This window comes from Polistes fuscatus, unplaced genomic scaffold, assembly GCF_010416935.1.
Source record: "Polistes fuscatus isolate 324 unplaced genomic scaffold, CU_Pfus_HIC Scaffold1, whole genome shotgun sequence".
NCBI classification, from domain to species: domain Eukaryota; kingdom Metazoa; phylum Arthropoda; class Insecta; order Hymenoptera; family Vespidae; genus Polistes; species Polistes fuscatus.
Window position 1 is genome coordinate 13390225 of NW_025112997.1, and position 20260 is coordinate 13410484.

Here is a 20260-nt window from a genome sequence, read left to right on the forward strand (position 1 = left end):
TAATTCTTATACAACTCGTTTAATCCTTCGCGAACGATAATTTTATATATGTGTAAATAATTTTGAAAGCAGATTAAATCAAATAATTGAAAAAAATATATTTTTATGATTTATTTTATAATATAAATAATTGTCATTTAAAATAAATCATAAAGTTTATTTTTTACAATTATTTGCCTTACTTCATTTTCATATAATTACCGTACACACATATATATCTTTAGTTTAAACAATAAGCATAGCAGATAAATGCAGATATAAGTGCGGCTAAAACAATTGACATGATGAATTTTGAATTGATACTTTTCATGTAAGCAAAGATTACAAATTTTTATGACAAATTTTATTATACATATATATATAAAAGTTTTTGGAAAGTATCACTATATCGCTCAGTTACAAATTGATTTGTTCGCAAAGGGTTAAATGCGAAGAACAACCAAATGTATTAAACTATAAAATATATCCTAATCGTATAATATTTACAGAAATTGAGCAAACACTGAAGGAAACACAAAAGTGTCTCTACTAGAGCACGAAAATATTTCGAACTATCTGACGAAGACAATCCTTTTTTAATAAAATTAAATATTCTCTGTCGTGTAAAAATTCATTAGTTAATAATTATTATACTTTGTTCATATAGATCTTTTTAACAAAATGAAAAATAATGTAATCCTAGATATTTATTCCTTTACAAATAGTGGTATCCCTATACGAGTCTTAATAAGTATACAGAAATTGTTGATATGTATAAAAAAAAACCAATAATAATCCAATGCATCCTTCTCTACAAAAATGTTTATTACATGATGGGAATGTTGAGAATAAAATAATAAATCCAGTTAAAGATATTACTATTAATTTCTGAAATAAATAAAACGATAGGCAGACGAAGTATATTAGCATTATTTGGTTTAAATTTCATTTCATATAAATACTTATATTAATAAAGATTAATGAAATTATTCTTTACAATCTTAAGAATAAAATGATCGAAAATGAGACACCTAATAAATTTCTCGTTTATCATAAAATCGTCGAGTAATATTAAGATTTTGTTCAATGTCTTTTTCTCTTTTTTAGACGATGAATTCTTTCGAGATGGATCCTCGCTTTTTAATAATAGCCACGTGTCGTCCTTTCGTAACTTTAGCATAAGATCGAGCAAAGTAGTTAAATTGCGACGAAATTCTTCGTTTCTGATCATTGTTATTTTGTGAATAATTTGAAAATATTTCATTCGATCGTTTGAATAACATTAACGAATCAATTTAATCGCAGGCTCCATGGAATTTTGTTCAATGCCTAACGTCAGCTTCATCTGTTGATTGATTTTCTAAGGTGCAAGGCCTAAGAAGTTCCTGCCCTCTTTCGTGAAGCCACTTGTTAGCAACTGAAATACAAATAAATTGAACATTAAAATATAAAAAATAGTAGAACAATTCGGATATTGATTAGTTTCATATATATAAAAGCATAATAAATAGAATATAATTATACCCCATTTCGATCCTGTAAGTACTGGACAAGCTGCGTGTCTTGTTTTGAAATCACCCTCCCCGTTTGGTTTCAAATTGTACCAAAAAGCAGCACTACCCTTCCTGGGCCAAAGGGATATATTGATAGCTGTAAACACGGTACCACCTCCTTGCTCTACATCGCTCATCTGTGAATAAATTAACGTTATATACGGTGTAGTAAAACGAAATTTATTATTTGTTACATTATTTTATTCATTACTTACGTAATATAAAACCGTGGCAATACGATTTCCAGTTCCTAAGCTCTTGAAAGCATTAGTTTCTTCTTTCTAGATATAAAAAAAAGATAATTATTTGATTTATTATATAATATAATTTGAATTTTGAATAATTTCAAGTGCTAACGTACCCTAGCAAAATCGAAATGAGGTTCGTAATGACCACCGATACCATAGTTTACAACTTGTAACTCTTCTGCAGTATCCACGGTCAAACTGGTCATATGCTCGACACGTTTGCTCACAGCTGCTACGTGCTTGTGCTCGTGTTCCTGAAGCCACGCACTTTTGCTTATTCTGTAATTGGCGATTTCAAGTGCACCAGTTTTGTAATTTTGGACGGTGGCACGTTTAAACTGAAATTTAAAGATACAAATTTGAAAATACCTTAGAAAGTTTCTACTGATTTTTATCCACGATATTTTTCGTTTATAACAACGGTGAAATCGTAAAAATTTACAATTATCATGTATTATGTACATATATGATATATGAATAAATTAGTATAAATATATATACATATATTAAATTTATCTTGATTTTTTTTTACCCTGGGTTGAGCCATTCTCTTGATCGTTTCAATTTCCTCGTCATAAATGACATTATGATAAACGACGATTCTAGGATCAAGATAAGCTTCCTCTTCCTTGAACGGGGCTATTTTAAGGAAAGGAATTCCTCGATCGACGTAACGACACTTTAGATCCTTCTGTATTTCCGGTGGAATGGAAACTTCACCACGGCATAGCATCTCGTATCTTTCCCTCTCTGTCATCTCTTCCCAAGTTTTAACCTTTTCCTCTGTAACAGTGAAGTTCTGAAAAAAAGAAGAAAAATATCGAACATATTATTAATATTTATATATTTTTATGAATAAATCATAATTATTAATAATTTTTAAATGGTCAAATTATTGGATCAGTAAAAGCAAATATGATCTAATTTATTCGTGTTTGAATTCATTACTCTTAATAATTTTAATTAATTAATATATAATAAACTCGTTTTTCCTAATCAAATAAATAATTATTAGGATAGTGTGAAAATAATATATTCTTGATTGGTACACTTTAATGTTTATAAACGTAAAAGAAAAAAAAACTTGTTACTAATTCAAGGATTACTAGTGTTAATTTACCTTCGAAAGCTTTCAAACTCATTCATGAAAAGAGGGAACACGAAAATCGAGTAAACAAGCTGTCGACCCATATAAATTTGTGGAAAAGCGTTTTAACGATGTTGGATGTTAAATTCGTATTAGCGATAATACTTCAGTTTTGCATTGCAGCACGTTTGAGATTGAAATGTTGAGAAGAAAAAAAAGAGTAAATTTCGGCCAAAAGTAATTTCTTACGATAAGATATAGGTCAGTGTACTTTCTCTTTTTTTCTTTCTTTTACATCTACGAAAGAATTCTATTATCCATTCATGTTGTATTAACCAAATTACAAAGACTTAACAAAATGTATGTTTATTTAAAAAAATAGACGAATGAAGAAAATAACAGCATTCATTTCAAATAATATTTTAATCTTATTTAACCCTTTTTATCATAAGATCAAATCACCAATGACAACAATATTATTATTTTTTTTGACACTTAATTACAATAATAAAATAAATCGAATACGAATAAAAAATTATTAAACAATTGTATTATTACATGAAAGGATTTTCTAGAATAAGTGAAAAATATTTTATAAGTTGGTATAGTGTATGAAAATATTTGTAAAAAAAAAAAAAGAAAAAGTACGTAAAAAGGTGTGATATTATTTTTACTTTGTTATCGAGAGTTAGTGTAAATTTTGTTTTCAACTTTGTGCATTTATTTTCATAAGAAATTTTTTAAATGATCTAGCATAGCATCGGAATAGAAAAATTCAATTAATATTTTTATTCACTTTATATATCCAGATGTGTGTATTGTTCGCGGATTTGTTCGGAAAAACTTAGTTCAATTCTTTCACGAATAGTTTTACCATTCAAAATGGACGTTCCGTATACAATGGATTTCAAATAACCCCACAAGTAAAAATCCATCGGATTTAAATTCGGTGAGAAGTTAAGACCGACAGGCGCAGCAATAGGACTTCCATGACCTGTCCATTTATTCGAAAATCGATTGTTCCGAAGTTGTCTAGAAATTCAGCTAAAATACGCGCTGACGGTTCGTCGTCTATTTCAAGAATTATTGATATGCAAAATTCGATATGAAAAAAAAAAAACAAAAAATTAAATAGGTCATATGTTAAATAGGTCATTGAATTGACCAATTAAAACATTTTACAATTATTCTAGAACATCATGTATACTATCCTATTACTTTTGTTTTCTTATTCACAATCAGTTAAATCAACAATTAATTCCTTCGAAATAATTTTATTTCATCTTAAACAAATATTATGTCAAATTGTAATATTAAAGTATTAATTTATAAAAGTTCGATATGCTTTTACATCATTTGAAAAAAAAATAAAATAAAACACTGACTTTTATTTATAATTTCATATGCAAAAAATTCAAATTAATTTGTTTATTCGAAGGAAACAAAATCTGTTTGTATAAATTGTACCTGTTCCGGTATTGCTGTATCGTCTCGTCCATCCTCTCCACGTTTCTTTTTCATAAGATTGGCTTTACTTTGAATTTCTTTTTGATAATAAGCTCGATTACCAAGCGCTCTTTCGTGAGTTGGTACTAATTCCAAAAGTTCATTTGTCATGCTAAGAGCACGTGCAACATTACCTGCAAATAATAATTATTGTTTTAATATACGCCACCATCACAGTGAAAAAAAAACAAAAATATATTTTCACGAGCGTTGATTTTATTTAGTATACTAGATACAAATAATTACGATTGAACCACATATTGTTAATTTATAATGAAGATATTTCAAATTTTTACTTTGATATAATAAATTTTTATTTTCTATTTTTTTAAGTTATTTATAATAATAAAAATTTTTGCTGATATACTTATATACGATTTAATTATGCTTTCCATATTAAAGTATTTGAGTAATTTGTTTATCGTATTAAAAAAAAAAAGAAAGATATTTCTTGTAATCTTCAACTATTACCTTTAAAATTTATTTTAAAACAAATTCATCTATTAAAATTGTTACACTTCATTGCAATTCTATGCAAAATAACTTTGTAAGTAGTTTTAAAGTATGCACTTATTGTTAGTTAATAGATACTAATGGGAAATTTATTATTAAATATGGTATTAATTTTATACTCTTGAACAGTTATGTATTATATAATCGGATTAAGTAGAATTTTGAGTAGAAAATTCATACGAACAGGAATTTACCATTTTCACTCCGTTAATGTTCGATTTAGATTGTATGGAAAATGACTAAAATCAAATCTAAAGTTTTGCAATATGAACAGTGATCGATTTTGAACATCTAAAAGACTGTTCAACTTTTAAATCATACTTCGTTAGAACGAAGAGAATATTTTCGTTACGCTTAAGATTTATTTATTCCAATGAAAAGCTTGTATGAGGGTTGCGTCGTTTTTGCGATTCACCAACACTGTAATTTTTCTTTCTCTCATGCGTGAATAGCAAATGATTAAAAAAAAGAAACGACCGAGTAATTGCTATTTCAATTTTTTCTACTTAGAAATAGACTATTTTCTTCTTTTCTTTTTATTATTATTATTATTGTATTAACGTACTTATTTCAGTATTTTCTTTTTTTATAATAATAACAAATTTTTAATATCGTAATTTTATCGAATAATAAACGAAAACAATTAATATAAACAATTGTAACAAAGCGATAAGAGATTTGTTTGTTTCTTTTTTTTTGTTAAAGATAATTTCCACAATAGACAATTTATTAATTAGAGCGTTGAAGTACCTTGCATATACGTCGAAAAAGCCAAATATTCGAGAATGTCGGGTTTAGACGTAGAAGTTGCATTCTGTTCTTCTTGCAGATGGTCCATAGCTTCTTGCATCCATAGCACGGTGTGATAGTAATCTTTATTATGGTAAGATTGCCGTCCCAGTTCGAAACAATCACTGGCTAAAAACAAATAACGTCGCAAAATTAATCATTCCTTAAAGTTTAATGAGTGTTACTAACTTCCGAAGGATATTCATTTAAATTCGAAATTTTTGTGATCTACAGTTTAAAAGTAACGTTTTATTTTTGTAAAATAGAAAAAAAAGAAAAAAGAAATAAATGAACTTTAAAAAAGAAGAAAAAAGGAAATAATATTTTTTTTTATCATTTGTTAATTGATTGTTTTTTTTTCAAGAAAAAATATATATCGTATAATTAAGATTTATACAATATTATTAATTTATCATTAATTTTGTAAAAGCTTTTTTGGATTTTTTTTCTTTGTTCTGTTTTCTATTATGAAAGATATATTAAATGAATACTTATAAATAGTTCAAAATTTTAAGAGTTAACTTTTCAACATAACAAAATATTAAGCGAGTTTTAAAACAGATAAATTCCACGTTATTAATAATCCGAGAAAGGCTTGGTTTTTTTTTAAAGGGAAAAATTTGAAATTACGAATATTACGCATTCTGATCAGAGTTCCTCGAATTTCTTTTTTATACTGTTTGACCCACGTCTCGAGCATGACGAGGAAGTTATTTTCTCTACGAAACTATGTTCGTTAATTAGCTTTTACCTTTTCCCTCTACGAATGACACTTTCTTGTCTTTGATGTTCAACGTCTCAAAACTGTCTAGATTTATAAAGTTATATTTAACTGACTCGTAATACAAAACAAATAAAAAATTGTAATAATTAAACATTCTTAGAAATTCATTTTTTTTTAAATAGCCAATAAGGTGCAATGACTAATCTCACTATTTTATACCGAAAATATATGTACTCTTTTTTCAATGCGAATTTAAATACTCTGATTTTAATATTTGTTAACAATTTCAGTAAATTTATTGTAAATACTAGCATTTTAAAACTGATAATTACACGGATTTAACATTAAAACAAATATTTTATAAAACGAATCTTTGTTCTGAATTCGACTTATGAATATTATTTTAAATTACAAGAAATTTGTTACTATTTTTAAGTATTATAAAGGATCAGTCACGCTTTGAAATCTATGCCAATTGAAAACCCTTTAAACTCTTTGCAAAAGGTAGTCATCGTTATAGGGCTAAATCAGAAGGCAAGTTGACTGGAAAGGAGTACAATGCCGATGAAGGAAACCACGTAAATTATTCATGGTAGGGTTCACTAAGTACTGTGTACTCGAAAGTCAGAGTACAAGGCTTTGCCTTTAACGTATCAAGAAAGTGTATGTCCTCGTAAAAAATTTCATCAAAGTTCTTCTGAGATAATATTACTAATAAATATGTTGAAACTTTCGAAAATAAATCTCGAAGTAGTTAATTTTTTTTTTTTATTTAAACAATCATTTAGAAATAATCATAAAAGTTATAAATAAACTGATTTTAATGATAATGAATCTTGACAGAATCATCATTAATTAAATATGTTTAACGATAAAATATTAATATTTCGTTATCAACAACGATTGAATAATTTAAATGGTATTGAATATGATGAATTGAAGGCATTGGTAAGACCTATTATGTCATATACCGCAGAAACTCGACCAGACACGGCGAAAACGAAACAGTTACTAGAGACAACCGAAATGAGAGTGCTTCGCAGAATAGTTGGAAAAACACTGCTGGATCGAGAGAGAAGCGAAGATATAAGAAGAACATGCAAAGTGGAAAATATCAACGAATGGATACTAAAAGGAAAAAAGAATGGAACGAGCACATCAGTAGAATGGACAACAGAAGAATTGTCAGAATTGCACGGGATAAGTCACCGGCAGGCCGCAGAAGCACGGGACGCCCACGAAAACGATGGTGCGACAATTTAACAGTGCAATAGGCAGAAAAACGTCGTTAAGGAACAGGCAATTTGCCTAAACTAAAGAAAGAAGAAGAAGAAGAAGAATATGATAGAAAATGATTATTGTAACATAGTCGAAAGGATAATAGAAAAAATGAATATATTAATTTATTAAAAAACAAAAACAATGAAAGGGAAGAAATGTAGAAAAAAATAAAGAAAACGAATACGAGAAGTAAAAAGATCGAATTATGCAATATAACTAACCACTTAAACCGGTGCTGTATTGGACTCCATTGAGAACACCTCTGGCTACTTGAGCAGTCTCGAGTTTGTAGGTATCCTGCAATCTCATAAGAGCTACTGCAGCTCCATTGAGGTCCTCGTCCGTTGGGAACTTAAGGTCGCTTCTTGAATTCGTGATGTTTGCTACAAATGACTTGCCAACGTCTTCGGTTATGAGTTCCTCAACCCTTTTCCAGTCTGTGGTTAGTCTCTTGACCAACAGGTAAGCATTTATCGGATTGGACAAGTATTGTTGTATGTTTCTCGAAGCTTGTTCGTGTTCCCTCATATAATCCTCAACGTTCCTAAAAAGATCAATAATTTCGTCATATATTTACATATTTACAATTTAACAACTTACTAACGTTATTAATAATTCATTTAATCGATCCTAGCTTATGGGAATTAGGATACTAAACGAGAACCGATATAACGAATCATACTAAATGATACATATAAGATAATGAGATCCAATTGACAACATAACTGAGAGATTTAGCATGAACCTTCGTTAGTACGAAGTATTACAAGGAATCAAATAATCTTATTAAATTAAATAAACATAATCGTGTGTGTAATCCTTTCTCGTTGAATAATCCTATTATTTATCATGATGTAAAATATTAATATAAAAATAAATAATAAGCAAGGAAAAGAAAAGGGGACTTTTTTGTCAACAGGAGGATAATACATTAACGTAAACGTTCGAGACATTTTGAAAACGAATACGCTCGGTTTTTTAATCGTCTCCCGTAAGTGCTTTCGCGGTGTATCGTGTATCGCCAACCCGACAACGAAAAAAAATATCAAAAAAAGAAGAAGAAGAAGATAAAAAAGAACTCGCGAAAGATGGAGAAAGGAAAAAGAAGAAGGAAAAGGAAAAGGAAAAAGAAAAAAAGAAAAGTATTCCCCCCCTACCACATGCCATCGTGACAAGGAATAATCATAAAAGCCTATCACATTTCCCGTTCTCGCCTCGGTAAATTTGAGAAATTCACCGTGCCACCATACTCAAGAAGATTTTTAAACGCAAGAGAGCGACTTTACCGAAGCGATGTCGCAGAAACGCGTTTTAATTTAATCTCCCCCTCCCCTCCTCTTCAAGAGTAAAACGAGCCATATATTCTTTCTTTTTTTCTTTTCTTCTTTTTTTGGTCTTTTCTTTTCTCTTTTCTCTTTCTTTCTTATTCTAGCTTTCTTTTTGGTTCCTCTTTCACTATCCTCAACCTATCCAACCACTACGTAATTCAACAGATGTTTCTCATGATTCAAACGAGTAATACGCTTTTCCTTTCTCATTTCCTTTCCCCTTTCTTTCTCATCCTTCAATTCATTCTATCTTCCTTTCTTTCTCCTTACATCCTGCTCTTTAACCTGTTAACTATGTTTGACGAGTATACGAATTTCGCGAAGAGATAGCAATTTTTTTGTCTTTTTCTTTTTCTTTTACGACGAATTTATACTCTACGTCTTACATAAAGCCCAAATTTACTTTTTTTACTATTTAAATTGAATGTTATATTGAAAGATATAGAAATATTCGTATATTTATAACATTTTTGTAGACAACGATGAAAGAAACAAATTTATATTGATTAATATTGTTTACGGTTTGATTCGTTAAATATTTACAAGACAAATCAATCGCTTTTCGTTCTGTGTGTCCTTTGTCCTATGACGTGTGCGTGCGTGTGTGCGTGTGTTTGTTTGTTTCAAATGGGAATGTTTCTCAATAGAAGTTGGTATTTGATTGGTTTCGAAAGAGCTCTTTGGAAAAAGTAAGAGAACAAAAATATACTTTTCTGTAATTTTGTTTTATCAAGCATTCAAAAAATTAATAACTTTACGCGAACATTATGAAGAGTTCGTGTTTCTTTTTATTATATTATAACAATATAATATAGAATTAAATCCAATTTTAAAACAGTCGCATGGATTCCGTTTATTTTCTTTTTTTTATAATGTTTATTACATAACATTGGGCGTACATTTTAAAAATAAAACTTCGCAGTTTAAAAGATTCACCCAGCGACGATCGTCGTTCATATTCTTCCATTTTTGTTCTTACTTTTTCCTCTATTTCTTTCATTTTCAATCTCTTTCTCTTGCACTCACACACTTATACTGCACTTGCAATAATGCGTTGTATAATGCGTTTATAATGGCGTCGAAAAAACAAAAGGATTGAATGGTCTTTAAATTTATTCCGCCTTTTCCGTCCTTATTTTCTGTGTCTGTTTGTATATGAATATTTTTCTCCCTTTCTTTATACGTATATACGTACACATATATATAATATACAATGTATATTTTAATAACTAGGACGGACTATACTTCTGTTTCAATTTTAAAGATAGAAATATCGGTACAGTATAATTTTAAATAATTTAACAATCTCTAGTGTCAGTTATTTCAAAAGTGTATCGTTGCAGTTGCACAATTACAATAGATATATTATTACATATATAAGATATCCATTCGTAGATGTGTTCGAGCAAATATCTGGCAACTGGTTGAAATTACAAAATAGTTTAATAAGACAAATTTGTACGTGCTCTGAAGTCTCAGTTATATAAATTATAAATTAAATTAAATTCATTAAATTATTTTTTTCACTCGTGACTTTTTCGAGTTATTAAGGTCAATATAGTTTTCTTTTTTCTTTTTTATAAATACATACTTATAATTTTTGTTTTTACATTTTACTGTATAAACGTATATACATTCTATTATTTCTATTTTTTATTACACGATATTTATCATCGTCAGAGGTGTTACCAAACGAGATCGCAAACTTTCCTATTCGTCCTGCGGTTATACCGGCGGTAACGAGAAAATGAAGTTTTTATTTATTCATGGTATCGAAAGAGCACGGTCTCAAAGCTCTGCTTGATGATGAAAAATTCAAAAAGATGGAAAAAGAAATTGATGGAGTAGATGATAGTGAACGGATCGTGAAAATCGAATTTTTTTAATCGATTATTTGAGTTAGAATTTTTGATAAAATGATAGGAACGGTGTATATAGGATTATATACTCTAGTTATACAAACGGATAAGATTTAATAAAAGAACGTGAGATCAATTAAAGTATTTAATTGAAATTAGGTTTAGAATAGATCGAAAAAATACAAAAGAATATAAAAATATTTATAAAGCGTACACTTTTGGGTCTCTAGTTTTGTAAATATTTGCAGGAAGTGTACCGAGAACGATTTGACGTTGGAAATATCGTCCAGAGGCATTCTCGATCGGTACGATCAAAGCATTCCGGAAGGATCGTTACTCGCGTCGTAAAATTGGTACGGGAGGAGAACGTTCGAGACCGCATCTCCGATTCTCTCATGTCGACGTAATTTCGCTTTCCTCCACTCGTAGGGATATTGCACGATGTCGAGGTAGTCCTCCTCCTCGAGGATCGAAATAGGTGAGAGAGAAACGGCGGGGATGGGGGGAGAATAGAAATAAAGAATGAGTGGAAAGAGAAACAAGCAAAGAAATACATCTACATGTATACAGTCGGTAACAAAAATAATCAGACACCAGATATAGATTTGATATTTAATTTTTTGTATTTCTCCAACATTATCGTTTTCCCTTTAATCATCATACTGTAAACATCATATTTGTTCCAATCGACAAAAATAATCATAAGTCATTACATCATTCATCTTCTTTAAAAATGTAAATTTTAACAAATATAACTATCTCTCATTTCTGTATTTCATTAATATACCCTTTTTACCTGGTTATCCGGCTCGTTATGATTTTCTTCACGTAAAACTTTTCACAGGTTTTCCTAATATACAATGATAACCCCACGTTCTTCCTATAATATTGTGGCTATTTTGAAACGCTTGTGTCTGCGGTTTTTTCTTTCATTTTTTTTTAATCATATCACGTCCATCGCGAAAACTTCAAATTCTTGGACGTCCACTTTGAGGAATAAAATTTGTTCTGTTTTTTTTTTGAAAAAAAAAAAAAGAAAGAAAATATCTTATTATGATGTTATACAATACTCTTATTAATTGTTAAAAGACATGAAATTTCAATCTGTTGCATATAGAAAAATGTGTTCTTACTTTTACGAAAATGTACAATGTAACGTAACAATGTATAAACATCGTACTAATAACTAATAATATTCCATGTGTCTTATAATAACTAATAATTTTCCATGTGTTTTAATATTTTTCCAACTAACAAATTAACCGTGCAATATTGTATCATAATATATTTGATTAGTCATTTAATACATACATTAATTGTAAGTTAAAATACAAAATATAATTATTAAATCTATATTAATGTCTGAATATTTTCGTAACCGATTGTATATATATATATATTACTAAAGAGAGAAAGAGAGAGAGAGAGAGAGATAGATAGATAGATAGATAGATAGATAGATAGATAGATAGATAGATAGATAAATAGAGAAAAAGAGAGAGGAAGAATCAGTGTGTACGTAGAAGAATATAAAAAATAGGGAGAAAGATAAAGATAGAAGTGTGTACGTAAAAATATATAAGAGAGGAAGAGAGAGAGAGAGAATAGAAAAGGGAGGAGGAAAATAAAACGCGTAGCAAGGTTTTCCGACGATACTCGACATTTTTTTCTTTAACCATGTCTCTATCCTTTTATTTCTTCATCCCCTGTCTCTTTCCCTCGCGCCATCGTGCACCTTTGTTCGTTCCCTTTCTCCTCCTTTCGTGAAAATATATTCGAGAGGAAAAGCCAGAGGGCAAGTGTCGAGGGATAAAAGGAATGAGAAAGGAGAAGGAGGAAAACTTTGCCATTTTCCGATGGCACCCTTTGTCGCGTACGTGGCGTGTCATCGAAACGCGTCCTTTCCCATCGCGAACAGGTCTCTGTGCATACGGTAAAAGCGCAGAAATTGCAAGCTCGACGTTGCCAGCAAGTCCTTAATTCTTTAACGCACAGTCCGCTTATTTCTTTTTTTTCTTTTTTTCTCTCTCTTTCTTTTTTTTTTTTCTCTTGACGAAGGCTTTGGAAATTCGTGAAAGCGTGAGTAAACGGCACTCGTGGTGAAGATTTCTTTTCTATTTAAATGGACGACATTTTTCAATATTCCGTTTGATTTGAAATATTCACGGAAAAGTGTAACCTCCGTAATCTCTACGTATTTTGGTTGGAATTTCGTATATACGTTTTATGTTGATCGATAATTATTTCCCATGTAAATATTGAAAACTTAAAGAATGTAATTATGGGGATGTTGTTGTAACGGTTTTAAAATAGTTTACTAATATCATGGCGTGCGTAATTATCGGCGAAACGTTATATATATATATAAATCTATTTGGTTATTAAATAAATAAATATGTTCATTATATATAGAAATAATTTTCTCCAACGAATTTATTAATAATATTAAGTTATAACGTAAATTCGTGTCGAATTATAAATATAAAAGTGTTTGCTTTGAATTGTTCTTAAATATTGGCACGAATATTACGAAAAATCTAATATTTGAAATTGGTTAATTGATAGAATATAGGACGACCATTGCCGTCATTTGCATCTTCATTCACGATCATTCGACGACTATAGTTGGCATTTACGTCAACGGTTCAAGTCTCTTTGCTAGTGTTTTGGTTATACCCCAAAAAAAAATAAAAAAAAAAAATAAAAGCGCACATTTGTTCTTAGGTCTCAAGAAAAAGAAAAAGAAAAGGAAGGAAGGAAAGAAAAGAAAAAAAGAGACAAAATGATATTGTTCCTCTTTCGCATCTGCAAACGTGTCGTTTATCGAGGACTCGTTGGGTTTAACACTGAAAATTTGAATATTCAGCGGGTCTTTCCGCATAGCGACGAGCAATAGGCAATATCTGCCTACGGAAGATAACGGCTTCGGCGAATCTCCTATAACCCCTCGAAATCTCCTCTTTTGTCCTCCTCCGTAAAATGCGTTACATACACACGTTTATACGTATCTACTTCGTATAGATACATATGTGTACAGGACACACACAAGGAGGGACAGACTTATACATACACACACGCACAATGTCGAGGTTTCTCCCCGAAGGTACAGAGATAATTCGCGAAGATCGTTTCCGTGCTTTCGAAAAGCACAGAGAAGGGTAACCTATTCCTCTTTCATTTCATTTTCTTTTCTTTTCTTTTCTTTTCTATCTCTTTCCCCCCCCAACCCCTTCCGTTTCCCTTTTTCCTTTCCCTTTCCATCGTTTTCTCGCACTCTGTCGTAGGACGTTTATGTGCCAAAGAGTGCGAAACGTGGCTCGCATGCAAACTGTCCCCCCTCTCGCACCCCACTCTTTCCCACCAAATCGATGGTGGTGGTCCGCTAATTCGCGCACGTGATTCTCCCTCTTATTCTTCTTTTTTCGCCCACCCTTCTTTTATTGTCCTTTCGCCCTTTCGTTTTCCTGTTCTATGTGGAAAGAAAGAAAGACAAAAACACAAAAAATATCCAAGCACGCGTGCGCCGTTTTTGTAATATCAAAAGGGGGACGATATCAAGACCCCGTCGGGACAGTTAGATTTAATATCGAACGTGATTTTTCATTTGAAATACAAGTTAGAATTTTTTCTCTTATTTTCTTTGCTCATCGATTATTGTCTATTCAAAGTAAGAATAGTACTGATGGAAGATTATAGGAAAACTATATTTGATATCTTTTTGTTATTCTATTGACGTTTTAAAAAAGGATTTGATTTTCAAAAGAAATATTTATTACTTTTCATTTTAATCGAAGTAAAGATATGGATGAGTAATGACAATTTTTTTTCTTTTTTTTTGTTATTTTGATGAAACTTCGTAGATTAATAGAACGGATGAAAAATATGAGACATGGGTTTTTATTTTTTTATATCTATAAATTATTCAACTTTTTAATATAATTGTAAGAAGGAAAATCATATTTAAGATTTTGATTTGTTGTTTTGTTGCTATTAACAAACATAGAACAAAATTTAGAAGTTATTTTGTTTCGTATTTTCAATATAAAATAATATAAAATTCGTGCGAACTCTAAATTAACAAAAAATTTTTTCTAATTTTTATAGTTAATTTTTAAATGTAACGCGTACATATTATATATTAGATAACAGAGATGATATTGATGATAATGCATTAACAAATAATACAAGTTTTTAAAATAACGACATTACTTCTACTATGCGCGTAATTTATGATATGTATCGGAAAACAATGTAAAAAGAAAAGAAGAAATATAAAATAAAACAAAAATTGTTTTCCAAGTAAACCTGTAACTAACCTCTTAACAACATACATATATGTAAGTATATTTCCTAGAACGATGTTTTTTTCGTATAAGTAGCAAGTAGCTTCACTTGCTTGCTACACGATGAACAACTTTACGTTTACGAGTAGAATCTAAAAAGGGAATTTTCCAACAGACCTAGTCAATTCTGAAACCATGTTATCGTTGTTATTATTATTATTATTATTATTATTATTTTTATTATTATTATTATTATTATTATTATTATTATTATTATTATTATTATTATTATTATTATTGTATTTCAGTCCGGAAAACATTCCCCATGGAAAATGTGAGAGAAAGAAAGAAAGAGGGAAAAAAGTGAAGAACTATAGTTTTCTCTCTTTCTCTTTCTCTCTTTTTCTTTCTCTCTCTCTCTTTCTCTCAGTTTCAATCAATGGATCTATCTATAAAAGCAGGAGAATTCATTCGGCCAGTATGGCCATTTTAAATGCGACCGGAAGGATTTCTTCCAATATTCTTTCATTTGTTCTTTATTTTTCGATTCCCTAGAGAAATGAATACGAACTGAGGTTTTGTTTATAAACATTGCATGTCTGTCGTACCTTACTACACTTCTATACGAACGTTCAATACGATCACCTTGATACTATATAAAGATTATATTATTATTTTATCGTATGATTCTATAAAATGATTTTTTAAAAATAAATCTTCTTTTTTTTATATATATATATTTAATATTCGATATTTTATTATTAAATTCGAAAAATGTAAAAAAATTGTTTTCCACCCGTCAAAATAAAAGTAGTCGTAATAAAAAGTTTCATTCGCAAATCTTTACCGATCATAAATTGAAAATCGATGCGGTACAACAGTGAGCAATATATTTCATAAATCCTTTTATGTCGTATGTGTATGTAATATATATATAATACATGAGGATACTTATAAATATACATATATATAAATATAGTAAGTGTTTGTGTGTGTGTGTGTGTGTCCGAGAAACATATGCAAGAAAAAGACCGAAGTGGATATAAAGATGATAAAAAAAAGAGGGTGAAAGAAGAAAGAGGAAGAGATATTGTCGAACGGAAAATGACAATTTCATTCCTAAACCACAATGCATTTCGTTCGACTCTGTGTTTTTTTATCTTTCTCTTTTTCTCCAATCAAATGGGGTGTCTCCATGCGTTTCCTTCCGTTTCTTGTTTTATCCGGTCGTTCAACTCTGCTATCGAAGAAATGAGGAAGATGAGGAAGGGGTGCTTGGTGGTTGGTAGTAGTTGGATAGAGCGATTCGCATGATCGCAACTGAGATCGAAATAACGAGGGAACCCCCGCTCATGCAAATTCCAAGGACCGACGATTTCTTTCTTTCTTTCTTGCTCTCTCTTTCTTTCTCTCTCTCTCTCTTTCTCTTTCTCTTTTATGACGATCGAGAGAAATCCTCGAGAGGTCCCCATTCCTCTCCTTAAGAGCCGATTTTGTCGAGGGATGCGCTCAATTGTTCTTGCCCGACATTTAATCTCAGCAAGCTGCTGCCAGGCTCCGCGAGAATTCACTAAACCACCCCATCGAGGATTAATTTTACCTTCGAACAGGATTTTCGGCTGTCTGATTATAAACAAATAATTATCACTGTTTCTAAATTAAATCAATATTTTATCTTTTGTGGCAGGTATATATACCTTGTTAACCCTTTACGAACGAACGACGTGTATACATGTTTAACGCGAATCATCAATGCAACAGATTTAATTCATATATGCATCCTGTATTTTAAAATTAAACCTATGTTTTCAAATTATAATTAATTTAATAAATATTTAATGAATAATTTAATTTGCTATATCGGTACGATACATAATACACGACTAAAGTAATCTGACCATTTGCTTGTCACGTTCGCAAAGGGTTACATCGGTTTAATATTATGGTTGAGAATTTTGTTTAAAAATGTCTGACCACATAAGGGATTCCCTGTTTGTATTACTTAACTACGAGGATTAGTTGGAAAGTTTTAATATTATTCCTTTTTTTAGACATTACTTTGACCACAAAAAAATTGTTTCTATGTTAGCGTCGAAAGTTTTCAACCCGTCTGCTAATTGTAAGTCGGATATATATATTTTTTGGTAACAAAAGAAAACAAAATTATGCCGAGCTAATAAAAAAATAAACAACTGTTCACAAAACATAGTTTGGAAAATGTTGGTATTGATAATGAGATTACTTTTGCTGCCTTATCCAGTGACATTTGATACCAAATATGCGATTATAAAAATGTTACATGATTGCAATACATATAGAAAAATGATTTTTACAAGAATAACAAATGTAATATGTAATTTGTATTTATTCCCCGATTTATCAACAGGTAATTCAATAAAAAAGATACAATTTTCTATAAATGTACAATTGAAAAAAAAAAGAAAAAAAAGACCGATTCTTTTAAATCAATCCTTCTTCTTACTAATCTCATGAGTTTCATTCGCGTAAATACGAAAAACAAAAACTCGTTAAAGATCTCGTTAAATGAAACTCATTGCTCTTCTTCGAAAGAGAAAAGTTAGAAAGAAAAAAAAGAAGAAATGAAGGATCCGTACGCGTTATCAACAATGTTAAACTGTAAGTTCGTAATCATTCGATTTCCAACTTACGAGAAAGACAGTATTAAATTGTTATTCGATTAGGGAACCTAGTAATCCAAGCTAACTACATTATATCCGATCCGCTATCGCGTTTGTGTCGAATTAAAGTTAATATCGACCGAAAACTGATGAGGGAGGGGGGTTTAAGCGATACACCGTGGTGATAATTAATCGTCTCAATTAATTCAACGGCAGCGAAGATAAGAGAAGTGAGATAAGCGTTTGCTTAACATTGAATTGCATTGTTAAGCACACTTCTTATACACATATATCTTTTTCTCTTTCTCTCTCTCTCTCTAACACAGTGAACTAATTGTAGTAATACGGAAAGATTTAAGGACAAGTAAAGCGATCGCATGGAAGAAGGAAAAATAGAAGAATGAAAAGACAAATAGTCTGAAATTTAGTAAAGGAAAAAAATGAGGTAGAAAAGGAAAGATAAAAATAGATGGAAAGAAAGTGTGTGAGAGTAAATATATATATCTTGTGAGAGAAGGAAAAAGGAAATAAGTAGTACCAGTATATAAGTCAAACTAGAAAAAACAATCGACTAAGAGAACGGAAGATTAATCACTGTCAAGTGCAGTTAAATAATATAAATACGAATACTAATAAATATGAGTATGCGTTAAAGAAATTAGAACTTTCCTAAAGTTTCTTGCTTTTTTTATTTCTTTTTAAATAAGATTTAAATGCACAATAAATATATATATAATGTATACAAACCGGATCCTAAAGAGTAGTAGTGAATTTTGTCAAATTTTTTAAATAACAATAAAATTGAAAAAAAACTCACGCACAATTGTGTCACTCTACCTTGCCGACGGAGAGTTAATAAAATAACACAAAATATAAAATATTATGCATATAAGTTATATTAAAAAGACTTAAGAAATTTTTTAGGACGATCTTATATCACAAGGAAAAAAAGAAAAAGGAAAGTGAAAGAGAGAAAGAATGTATGTTGTTGAAAAAAAAGGGAGAGAAAGAAAGAGAAATAGAAATATAAAAGAAGAACAAATTAAGGAAAAAGAGAAATAAGAATGAAGTGTAGGAAAAGAAAGGACAAACGGAAGGTTTAGTGTAGGTTACGTTTCTAATTAAGATAATACTTTAGCTAGTCTCCTTTTGTAGGATAGGTAGAGGCATAGGACCTAGGTCCGGGCGCGAAAGTCTGTTAAAACCACAGGATCCCCCCTTGATGGCGGTCGTGTCCTTATACTCGCCCGTAAAACGTCTCCACGGAGTTGTCCTGTGGCTCGTTCGCCCTGATGGAAGCAATTAAAATAATGGAGATTCCGTTACTAGCTCCACCTCTCCTTCTCTTCCTATTTCTCCTCCTCCTCCTCCTCCCTCTTCCTCTTCCTCTTCCTCTTCTTCTTCTTCTTCTTCTTCATCTTCCTCTTTCGTTCTAACGGTGCCGCAAGCAGAAGCGAGACTACTATCGTTTGAACGAAAGTGCCTGACTGCATTTTGCCAGCCCTAACCACAACCCTATCCGATTTCATTAATCGGAATTTCGTTTCTAATACTGGAACCTAAACTACTGGTGTACGACTCAAGGTAAATAGAACTTTTCTATGTTTGCACTAGTTAATTAGAAGGAACATTTCGTTAGCGCGATTATTTCCTTTCCTTTTTAATCTAACGGTGAGTAATATGACGTAAGTAATTTGTTAGTTGAATTTTTCTTTTTTAATCACTTGGCGTACAACGATATTTGGGAAACAACATTTATTTTCACAAACATTAATTTATTGTTTGAATATTATGTCAATCGTATTTATCGTCCATAAAAAAATATTATTTTATTTTTTTTTTTTTATTAAATACAATTACGTGATATTTAACGATGTAAATATTGTTCTATTTCTAAGCAAAACACAATTGTGTATAATTAATATAGTATTTTTGTATTTTTCTTTTGTTGGAGATAAATCGAGTTCCGTTTGATTTTTATACCAAAGAGTAAATGAAAATACTTTTTTAATTACTTTTTCAAATAATGAGTATAACACGATCGTCGAATAGACGAGAGCCAATCAACTGCGAAAATGAGAATCGATTATATTCAAGCGTTGTAGTTCAACAAAAAATTTGATAGTTAATTGTTATTCCGCAACTATCGGGCTGGAGATACGAACCGTTGAAATTTCTATTTAAGAAAAATAACTTCCACGAAAGAATTTTCCCCTCCGTAGAATTTTATCTTTAATTTTCGACTTAATTAGGCGCGTATATAAAAAAGAAACGCGAAGTTCTTTTTTTACCTACTTGAAATGTATTCGTTAACGGCGAGAAAATCGTGGATTAGGATCGATTTCAACTACTCGACAAAAAACTTTGATAATTATAAGAACTTTAATGAATCAATTACACATTTAAAAGAAACTTATCTATTCGTGAAAGATTTTAGTGAATAACTATACACTGAATGAGGTTTTTTATAC

At 30.3% G+C, this 20260-nt stretch overlaps 1 protein-coding gene across 4 annotated transcripts in view; it reads right to left on the reverse strand.

Annotated features, from left to right (window-relative positions):
* Window positions 1-328: 328 nt before the first annotated feature.
* LOC122514779 (prolyl 4-hydroxylase subunit alpha-1) overlaps window positions 329-20260 on the reverse strand; it is a 287725-nt gene continuing 267793 nt past the window's right edge. For all 4 annotated transcript variants that reach the window (XM_043631843.1, XM_043631834.1, XM_043631817.1 and 1 more), the window contains 8 exons: window positions 7902-8224; window positions 5637-5804; window positions 4335-4507; window positions 2313-2579; window positions 1894-2118; window positions 1748-1813; window positions 1504-1669; window positions 329-1396 (listed from right to left, as the gene is read on the reverse strand). In XM_043631843.1, the coding sequence (XP_043487778.1) occupies window positions 1302-1396; window positions 1504-1669; window positions 1748-1813; window positions 1894-2118; window positions 2313-2579; window positions 4335-4507; window positions 5637-5804; window positions 7902-8224 (1483 nt within the window). In that variant the 3' untranslated portion in view covers window positions 329-1301. The remainder of the gene's footprint in view (window positions 1397-1503; window positions 1670-1747; window positions 1814-1893; window positions 2119-2312; window positions 2580-4334; window positions 4508-5636; window positions 5805-7901; window positions 8225-20260) is intronic.